Source organism: Diadema setosum, chromosome 18 (assembly GCF_964275005.1).
Source record: "Diadema setosum chromosome 18, eeDiaSeto1, whole genome shotgun sequence".
NCBI classification, from domain to species: domain Eukaryota; kingdom Metazoa; phylum Echinodermata; class Echinoidea; order Diadematoida; family Diadematidae; genus Diadema; species Diadema setosum.
The window spans coordinates 34,708,149-34,719,749 of NC_092702.1; the positions used below are offsets into that span (position 1 = coordinate 34,708,149).

General features: G+C 39.2%; 1 protein-coding gene across 1 annotated transcript; it reads right to left on the reverse strand.

The window, feature by feature from the left end:
* Positions 1-6,325: 6,325 nt before the first annotated feature.
* LOC140241706 (mannosyl-oligosaccharide glucosidase-like) lies at positions 6,326-9,864 on the reverse strand. The gene is made up of 2 exons (XM_072321450.1): positions 9,078-9,864; positions 6,326-8,518 (listed from the first exon to the last, which is right to left on the reverse strand). The coding sequence occupies exons 1-2, from the start codon at positions 9,729-9,731 to the stop codon at positions 6,617-6,619; spliced, it is 2,556 nt and encodes an 851-aa protein (XP_072177551.1). The 5' UTR covers positions 9,732-9,864; the 3' UTR covers positions 6,326-6,616.
* Positions 9,865-11,601: the final 1,737 nt, after the last annotated feature.

Sequence of the window (11,601 nt, forward strand, 5' to 3'; positions counted from 1 at the left end):
AAAAAATCCGTATTTAAAGTACACAAAGTATCTAGAGACAAATGGCATATTGGCATACTGGAAATTTGGTATCTGGAAAGTCTGCTTTGCAAGCTTATCTTGTATCACATCCACAGGGAACTGAGAATCAATTTACAGCATCTACAGTACATTTAAAACTGTTTCCCTACTTACAATGTACACTATTACAGTTACAGTTAAAATCTGTCAGTCTTATGCTTCAAGACTATCTTCCTCTTAAGGTATTGGGCTGGGCATAATATTAGATATTTCCCTTCAAAATACATTTGTCAAGGCTCAAAATTGAATTCATACAATCTTTTTTTCTGTCTGTGTAAATAATCTTTCTTTCTTTTTTTATTGTTAGCAACAATTCTCTATTGGTCCATTTTGGAGGACTGGAAACGCCTTAAACAGTTGATTGCAGTCATTGCCACACTCTCCCCTGATCAATGTTGGCTTGAGAAACACAACTGAAACTTTCTCCAGCAGAGTCATTCAGCAAAGTACGCTGCACAAGGAAATGCATTCACTTTGGACTTGCCTCCATATAAACAGCTTACACCCGCATAAATGTGTGGATATCATATTCTGGTCACTAGCAGGGATTCCATGGTGCAATGGTTAAATTCACAAAGAGACCACCATTTCTCTTTACAAACTCCAATCACAGTCTCGTCAGTGATCCATCCATTTCTTGTGGTATATCAAAAAAAAAAAAGTTCACATACTTGCATAAGTGATGCGCTTGCAGATGCATTTTCTTCAGCAAGTTTGTGTGAATTCTAAAGGCTCCTATGCTCTTCCTATTTTGTTTGACCAACATCAAGAAATTTTCATGTGAGCTGAGCTTCTAATGCTCCTCAACACTAATGACATTACACAAACTGTAATTTATGTACAGTGAAACCCCGTTATAACGAGGTCCGTGGGACCCGCGATATTACCTCGTTATAACCGGTACCTCGTTATAACCGTACGCATCAAAAACAAAGAAAAACATAAGCACGACGTCATACCCGTCAATCAAACTTTTTAGGAACGTCCTTTGCGTTGTTATTACACAATTATGAATCGTTATTATTGAGACAATAAAGGGAAATTATTTGTGAATTGATACATAAAAAAGACGGGAAAAAGTAGGGGTTGAAATGCGTTAATTCTTTATTTTTCTTCCAAAAATCTCTTCGCATAATATAGTTGCACATTATGTTCTTGAGAAGTAGGCCTACTCGGCAGGATCATATTCGTGATTCTTTCTACACCTATCTCTTCCTCTTGCATCGAACCATTCTGAAAGATTTTTTTTTTTCGTTTGTGAAATACAACAGCGTAAAATGACAATGAACAAAATCAGATTGTATAAAATGCGTTTGTTAAGTTTTTCTAAACACCAGCGCAAATAGAGTAACATACATGCGTTGTTTATCGTAACTTGCGAGGTATGTTACGCTGTTTGTGCCCAGTGGGAATGCGATGATTTCATGAATTATTTCGGCTGTAATCCTATAAAATGTATGATCATTGCGCCCGAAGGGATTAAAAAATGCGTTCTTTATTTTCTCCCGAAAATCTCTTCGCGCTTTGTACACCCGTTCTTAAAGGGAAGGTAAACCCAAAGAGCAATGTGGATTGAGTGAAAGCAACAACATTAGTAGAACACATCTGTGAAAGTTTGAGGAAAATCGGACAATCGATGCAAAAGTTATGAATTTTTAAAGTTTTGGTGTTGGAACCGCTGGATGAGGAGACTACTAGAGGATATGACGTATGAGTGGACAACAATACAAAGAAAATATAAAGGATATTCAACAAAAATTCACTTTTCTAGAATTATGAAAGAGCAGTGGACCAACCGCTTTCAGAAAGCAGGGGGAATAATTGCTACCCTTTACATATGTCAATATCAAGTTGATGGAATTTGTAATTTTCATGAAATATGGATTTTTGTAGTATTTTCTTTATATTTTCTTGATATTGTAGTCCACTCATACGTCATAACCTCTAGTAGTCTCCTCATCCAGCGGTTCCAACACCAAAACTTTAAAAATTCATAACTTTTGCATCGATTGTCCGATTTTCTTCAAACTTTCACTGATGTGTTCTACTAATGTTGCTGCTTTCACTCAATCCACATTGTTCTTGGGGTTTATCTTCCCTTTAAAGAATATGCGACAGTGTTGAATTTGGAAGGTTGTGATCCTTTTTACGCAAATCTATACCTCAAAGACCATTCTGAAAGAAATAAAAATCTTCGTTGTGAAATGCAGTGTTAAATGATAATGAACATATCCAGATCTATTCAAACTGTTAAATCCGTTTGCTTCTTTTTCTGAACACCAACTCAATTAAGTAGATTAACATGCGCTATTCAACTATTTTTACGCTACTGTCACCCGGCGGGATCGCGATGATTTCACTTTATTTCGGCTTTAATCATACACACCCATATTTATATTATCACTTGTTACATGATAATGAAGAATCCCAGATTTTATTATATTAAAACTGTTAAATGCGTTTGTTTCTTTTTCTAAACACCGACTCAAGTAAATTAACATGCGTTAGTACGTAACTGTCACCCGGCGGGATCGCTATGATTTCATTAATTATTTCGGATTTAATCATAAACACTCATAGTTACTAGCCAGCAAAACAACTAGAAGTCGGAACTAAAAATGGAAAGGATAAAATGATGAATTGCACACGCATTCCAATATTATCGTCCATTTTGGGCACGAGTGTCGCTACATGAAAAGTTTTTGAATGCGTTATATCTTTTTCTCTCTCGTTGCGCTGTTGTCTGACCTAATATAACGCACGCGTATCTCGCGAAAAACAAAATCGAATGATTTTATTCAATAACTTAGTAGGAACATCGGAAGGTATTTCTGTGTCTTATCGCGTGGTTTAGAAGAAAACATGAACCACTCTGCAAAACGGGAGAGAGACATGGATAGCGTGAATTTGGTTTTCAATGTTCCGTTTGTCGCGTGTTTGAAAGCGTCAAGTCAAGAAATGGAACCTCGCGAAAAAGAAAAATGGAATGATTATGATTATTTTATGTGGTTTAGAAGAAAGTAACATGGAAGGAACGATGCTCGGTTATTCGTCACTGATAATGGGCGGTAAAGAAGGATAACGGCGGGACTGAAACATGTTTGTTTCTGAGTCTTCCCTAGAGATCGAGACGGGACGGGCACTTGTGCAGTGTGTTTACTGCGTTTTACACAGATTATGTAAAACGCGGATAGCGTGAATTCGCTTTTCAATGTTTCGTTTGTCGCGTGTTTGAAAGCGGCAGGTCAGGAAATGGAACCTCGTTGTATCCGATCAAATTGCTTATGTTTTTCTTTATCATGATGCACCAAAAATGTCCTTGTTATAACCGGAATCTCGTTATAACCGAACTCGTTATAACCGATTCGTTCTGCCATAGGTTTACACGCAAAGGAAAACGGGACCGACGCGATCACCTCGTTATAAGCGGTTCCTCGTTATAACCGAACTCGTTATAACGGGGTTTCACTGTACTACATCTTTGGAGTCATGTGTCCATTTCTGTCATTACCTAGGGCAACTTATACTCGTGAAATTACCTGACATTTTACCGTAGCTACCTCTTTTATGTATTATGTGGAGATAACCACCCTCTCACCATCAAGACAGGCTACATGTACTTGCATCAAGGGGATACAGAACCAGCTTGAGGTTCGTCTCAGTGAAGTCAAGCTGTGAATTTAAGCATGTACAAGCTGGCGAACAATTTGAGTCAGCCTGACGCATTGTGCCCCGCCTGGATGCCAGATAAGATCCCATCTACCTCTTATTATCTTCATACATCATCTCACATGATTATGCATCTATTTGATATTTTTTTTTTCTGTGAACTGTGGTACAATCTACAAATATAATATACAGCACTCAAATATGCCTGTGAATGGTTACAGAATACATCCCCATTTTATATAAGAACTTAAAATACCAACAACAAAAATGAAATTGCACAAAATGCAGCAGCTTATCATTTGGGAAAAAGTTGAGGTATCAAAAGAGAGAATGAGAGAGAGAGAGAGAGAAAATGAAAATATTCCAGCTCAGGTCATGATATATTCCTTGTTTACTACTAACAAAACCAGTGAACAATTCAGACTGGACTGTGAGAAGTTTTTTTGTTTTCATTATACAATGTAATAAAATCTTGGTAAGATGGAAAAAGTAATGACGTGAAATAACAACAATTTAACTGGTAAAAAACCTCTCGTACTATCGAAATCTTGTTGTACATGTACGTCACGTCCATAATAGCATTATTCACCTGTAAAATGAGGAATGTTCACATGCTTTTAATTTCGTAAATTTTGCCAGCATTTGTGAATTAAGATGCACGCAAAAGTTCTTGCCTACACAATATGCATTGGACGCCAGTGGCAAATCGCAAAAATTTCATGCTGCGACAAAGGTCTTCAGCTCCAATTTGCGAAATTTTCATGCCGCGAATATATAGTGTTTTACAGTATAAAGAATCAAGAACTGAATGTATAGGTGTAGGAGCTACTGAACAATGCATTCATAGATACGTGGAACAGTCTCGTCAAATTCAAACTTTATTTCCATTTGACTGTAAAGTCTCTGGATTCAACACTGTGATGGTGATTCCACCAACCTGCGATATTCCGTTCCAACGGATAAACTCCTTCCTCTCACATGTACGGTTTAAAGATGTCTAGTACTGGATATTTGTGACCAATTTTGGACCAATACTGTGATCTATTTCACATAGCAATAGGGCAATTTGACTGGGGATGGGTAGGGTATGTAGAGGAAAGAAATGAATTCGAATTCCTAAAATAAAATTTACAGAACAATATTCTTCCTGGTGAAAAGGATGTATATTGAAAGTCAACAAAATTTGAAATGCAAACAAGAAATGAAGCGACCTCAATCTATACCATACACATTCTGCACTTAAAAGCAGAATTTCTGGACAACTGAGAATAAGCAAACAAAGAAAGCAAAACAGCACATGACCAGTCTCATATGCTTGTTATGATAGGCTCAAAAACAACACATATACACTGTATATATAGGAAGAAAAGCAGGTCAATGTATAGTCAAAACATGATGAGATCACACATTGGGAATGCAATCATGCACACTGTAGTGTAAAGGCTAATTTCCCTTCCACCCCCCCCCCCAAGTAAAACAAAATAAAACAATTCCATCTTTCCATCACTGATAAGCAAAAGCTTGGACCCATTGCATTCAACAGACCAGAGCTCTTACATGTTGCCTGCCTGACAAGGAATTCTATACTGTGTACCCAGGTCCAGTATGCATGTTGTTTTGAAGCACCTTAAAGGAACTGATAATATGCAATGCAAATGCATATTTACTTGTGTTGATTCATGATACCCTCAACATCACTTACAATTTGTATGTGGCCAAATGAATATCTACAAACTTGCCATGTATTTCATAATAATTTTTTACTAATCTTTTATTTTTTTTAGTTTACTTATATTGTAGATACGCTAAAAAAAAAAAAAAAAAACAAAAAAAAAAAAACTTTCAAACCAAGATTCTGCCAGTGGCATAATCTGTCAACCATTTCTGAAGTACTAATATGATTAACAATAAGAGATTGGAATGCACTTTGCCCTAAACTCAGCATAACTAGCATGTTTCCACGTTACTAATACGACTGACAAAAGATTTGAACAAACTCAAGTAATCTGCAGAAAAACAGCAGAAAAATTATTATAGAATATGTGTAATGTATATGACATGTGTTTAGATACCCACTTACATGATAGCCACACAAGTAATGTTGAGGGTATCATAAATCAACATGATCATCAACTTGCATTTGCATTACATGGTTCCTGTAGAGCGTGTCCCTTCACAAGATTTTGCATCGACACCAACGCTGCCATGAATTTAATAGTTGATTGTATTTAGCTGCACAACCTTAAGAGTAATATGGTTGACAGGAGGTAGAGAGAAATAGGTCGGATGCTATACAAGGTGTCACAAAACATGTTGACTTTTGATATCATGAATGTGAATGCATTTCAGAAAATTCTCACATGAACCATGGCTTCTCTAAGTGCCATGCACCTAAACTTTGAAATATCACCACTATATCTACAACGATTCAGAATTCAAGAGCATGCCCGCAGTAAGTCATATTTCTAGCTTTACTTGATTCTATTGTATTTTCAAGTTTGCTGGATTGATACAACAGATAGTGTGACTTGGAAAAAAAAAAATCTACCCTTCTCATTCAAAAAAAAAAAAATTATCATCACTATCATTACCCTGTATTTGCACTCACTACAACACATAGTCACAGGCATGATCAAATCAGAATTCCTGTGATACGACTGACTTGGCATTGCTCTGACATCAGAGCTATCTTGAAGGACTGACTACCCTCCACTCCTGTACAATGCAATGTAAAATTAAAGTTTCATGGTCAACTTTCTCTGTTGAAACAATTCTAAAATGGCATGGCCTGCAAGTAGGTCAGGTCAAGGTTAATATTTCACAAGTTTTCAGGGTCAGCACTATCACAAAGACACAACACACTCGTGAGATCCTTGTCAAAATATTATTAATAAGTCTCTGACATCATCAACACTACAAGAGCTGACCATCCTGTGAATGGGTGCGACCCTTGACCTTTGCCAGACACATCATTATAATTCTCCCAAATATAGCCCGACTTCTGATATTGCTTGATTATATTTGAGACAATGTTCTCTCGCAGCTCGGAGTACATCTGCTGAGCAGTGTCCGAGTACGGGCCGGGCACATTGGCATAGTGATGTAAGGCACGTACAGCCAGGTAGTTCATGTTTATCCACACAGCCCCTCGCCAGTATGGGGGATCGTGTTCTGTATTGTACTTCATATAGAGTGGGTCTGATTTTGACAATGAGCGCAGCCCATAGCTGGTCCATAGCAGGTCAGGGTTCTTCATGTCTGTTAGTGTCTTGCCCAGTTTTTCTGAGCTGGGGTCCAGAATCTGCAGAAGAAAAGGAAAGAGACTGACATAGCCAAAGGAGTTAACAAATTTGTTCGTCGGCCCAGTTTTGGATTTGACGACACGCACCATCTCCTGTGGAGGAGGTGGGCGGGATTTTCCTGGCACTGGTGGTGGGGGTCTGGGGCGTTCGAGCACTACACGAGATGAGTGGTTTCCAAAGTCACTAAACATCTTTGCCTTTGGCGACCAGTGTAACTTCTCAAGCAAGGCATTGTTGGTGAGAACTTGGTAGGTCTTCTCATACTCCTGATATGGTGCACCTATGGTCTTTCCAATCTCTATCATGACGCTAGATGCCAAGGCCATCCAGCAGCGCAGGTCTATATGACGCTCCTCATCGGATGGATGGGAGGCTCGTGGTGAATCATCCAACCCCGACGTGAGGGTCTTGGGATTTAACTCCCGGTTGGTTGTCGCATCCCGCCCCCTCCACCGGTATGACGTGGGCAGTGGCCCCTGCTGTGTGGTGTTGAACCACTGAAACCACTTGTCCAGTCGTGGGTATATGTGCTTCAGGAATGTTTGGAACTCCTCGCGGGGTATGACTGCTGACCGGCCTCGTAAAATGGACTGAAGTGGTAAGAAGAGTGTGGGTGGATTGGCATTGGAGTTGTACTGCACAACAAATTCAGCAGGCACTTTGCTCCGTGCTTCCGCATCTAGAATCTGTTCCCTTGGTATCCAACCATCTGCATTCATGAGATCAAGCCAATGTCCAATGATATCTGTGCTGATGTATGGGTCCCACTTGCTGATTAAAAGATTGTGGAATCCCTCATCCCAGAGAAAGCCCCTTGGAAAGAATGACCTAGAAGGCACTGCAGTGTACAGCGGGGCTTCCCAATAAGGCACTGGTTCAGAATTGTACTTGGACCGAACAACCGACCGACCATAGAAGTAACCGATACCACCGATCATATTACTCAAAGCTGCTCTCGCAAAGCTGACCTCAGCTGATGAGTAACCAGCTTCTGTCAGGCCAAACTTTTGTTCAAAATTCTGGTGGAATACATCGCTATATTGCTGAATCAAGTTTGTCAGTTCCTCTCCGGCAAGCTGAACTGCTCTTCTCTTATTGCTCCCTGACTCAAACACCACATCCATGATGTAGGGTGGCTTGACTGCCACATGATAGACTACAATATTTGCCTTCTTATCTGGCGAGGCAGCAATAGTTTGCGAATCTTCACCTACGAGGCCAATGAGCTGAGTTTTCTTCTTGTAAGTATAGTATCTCATTCTCTGTAGGACCAGATCTTTGATTGCATGGAGACCTGGAGTGTAGGATGCCAAATACGTGTTCATCCTCACCCGAAGTGGCTGAGGGAACTTGAGAGAAAATCGACCAAGCTCCTTGCTGATTCCTTCAATGCCTTGTAGCTGCTCACCATAAAGCACAGGTTCCAGGGTTCCCTGACCGTCCAGTGCAAAGTAGAACATGAGACCTAGCACACTTTTTTCATTAGTCTATAAGAGAAGAGAGAGAGAGAGAAATAAAAGATTAATAAGCATTGATACTGCAATTCATGGAGACCATCTTGTCTAAACTCTTGCAAAGGTTTAACTTCCAGTCAATACAAAATTTCATTGTCCAATACAACAACATATGCATGCATAAATCCTTTGACACTATGACAGGGCACGTCAGGGGAACAGATGGACAGTCATACAGTATATGATAATATTTACATTACAATACCAACCATGAAAGTATACTAACTTTTCATAGCACAAGACAGGTGTTATAAGGAAAAAAAAAAAACACCTTTGCATGTCATTACATACACTGTAGCTACATTATTTGTATTAAAAGCCAGCTCATATGCAGTTAATTTCAACAAAGTGAGTGTGCACATCAATCATATGAATATAATGATTAATACCCTGAAGCAGTAAACTGTTACCACTTGGTTACATAGCCAGTTTCTATAATATGTCATCATTTTGATCACTTCATGGTGAAAAAAAAAAGTAATGTAGGCATGTCTTGTTAACCGAAACACCTTGAAACCTATCACACACTTACAGCATTCACACCATCTTTGTATCTGACTGATATGGATGCAGACCAGTCTCCCCCATTCTTGCCACCTCCCCTCTTGGCAAAAGCTGTTTTGATCTGCAGGGGACCGTCGATGATCTCCTGAATTCCAAAGTTAACACCATCGTGTTCCAACCATCCATACCTCTCTAAGCCATCCCCTTGCTCGCAAGAATGTCTAAGTTTGATATCTCGATTTGGTGCACTTGGGTTCTGCTGGAACCACATCAGTCCAGCGACAGGAGATTTTGGTGAGCGGGTCTTCATGCCGAAGTACACACCAGGCCGGTAGGTGCCCCAGAATCGCCCGGGACTCCTGGCAGCCGAGCTTGCGTCGTCCGCTATGGTTCGCGGAACGCTCAGCGGCGTTGTGACCGCTGATCGAAGAACATGCTGGTACCACATGTACATTAGTGGTACTAAAACAAGCAACGATGAAAAAAGAAACATGGTGAAGTTTCTCGAAGCAGATGGAGATGCATCTTTGCGAGATTTGATCCCGTTTCCTTTTGAATTTTCTCGAGAACCACCATGCTTAGCGTTAGCTGAAGAATCAGTAAAGCGCTGGCGAGGTGTCGCCTGTCCCGCCTTTCCTCCCCCTCGTTGACGAATTTGTCTCTGACCGCCTAAGTTTGCCATTGTACTTCTAAACTATGAGCTGTGGGTCATCACACAAGATGTCCTTTGTGGGCTATCTATATTGTTTCCTGTCGTTTCTTGACCTCATGACAGCCATAAATAGCAGCTCTGGTCACGACCAAGCCTGAGTCCAAACACAAGATAGATGACATCGATATCCGTTCATAAACCAAGCGGATCCTAGTGAGCATACGTATACGTGTACGTACGTGGTGCATCCCAGTTGTTGACGTTGAGTGCATGTGCTGTGCATCATCATTCTGTCGAGTGGCGTGAACTGGTAGTCTCTATGCAGTCGTCTTTACTAGCATGCTTGTAACGAAACAGACAAATGACCCAGCTGCACCAGTAAGCAGGGTATATGTGGATTTCAATTTGACAATTATATGCATAATCAACTTAATACCCAAACTGTGCGCATTTTTATGATCCGTTTGAGCATAATTTTTGCTGCTTATGTGAAAACGGAGATCAACAAAGTCTGCTAGAGAGGCTAACTAGTTGATGCTGGAAGGATCACACTCTCAGAAGTGCTTGCCTGACTGGGGGTCCATACACGTCATGTTCAAAGTCATCACATACTAGTGGAAGTCTTTACCAATATCTCAGAATGGCCAAAGTCACTCATACACTACGATAGCTATGAGATACTTGAGAGAGGAGTAATATCCAGCCATGAAGTCTCTCATAAAAGTGTGCCTTATAAGCAAAGTCTTTCACAAGACTTTCAAACGAACCAACGAAGTGAACGACATCCACGCATTGTTTTGAGACCAAGAAGGGAAAAAGAGGAGACAAATTTCAGAGTGAGAGGACGAGAAATCCTTATAGATTTATAACGCTAAGACTTATATGAACTTCATAAGAGAGCTACATGGTATCATGATATCAGTTTAAAGATAGCTGCATCTACTGTAAAACACGATATAACTTTTCAGCAGCTCTGTAATATGGTAGTGATTTGTTGTACTAGTAAATCGCTTGTCGTAGATGACGCTCTTTACATTTCATAATTGTCACTAGTTGACCATTCTCGATAATTATGCGATAGTACTTCCAACGATCGTATCTGCGGGACCCGTGCACATCACAATATGTGAGTCAGTTGAGGAACATTATTTGAATAAGACAACAACATAGAGTAGCAAGATAACATTACAATGGTGTAACCGGTATGATTAGTTGTACATCTATCAAACAAAATAAGGAGAGATCTTGGAATATAAACTATAGGTTTCCACACAAAAATGAGATGATTATCTAAACCACATAAATTTTATTTGGATTGCAGTTACTGCAAAGTGGTTTATATCCATTCGTCAAAATGATAATAAGAATAAAAAATAATGATAATACAAGGTAAAAATGCCATAATCACTAATAAGTTGCTGACAAGTTAAGCATATCTAATGACTGGTTAGAATATCGTTGGGGGATATAAAAAGAAGAATAGATGGATAGAAATGATATATCACATGGTGATTTGTATATTGTTGTTGGTGTATTCTAGTCTATTGTGAGTGCACATTTTTCATAGTTGTATGAATCACTTTTAGTCTCTAATCATTAGATAATTCAATTCAAATTGTGCAATAGGCCTACTTGATAAGTCACTTTAATTGCTGCAAATCACTGCATTAAGATGCATTCAATTTTACCAACTTATACCTCCATTCCAAATGTTTAAGAAATTTACAAAGTTTGTCAACATGTGCTTATGCTTTCAGATGCTTGTACATAATATGTAGTATATGCCTTCAGTTAATTTGATGTATAACAGCTAAAAGTTTTGTTGTTGTTGTTTTTTGGTTGTGGATACATGATCCTGCTTGAAATTTCAACAAATTTGCATCGATTAAGACCAAAACAG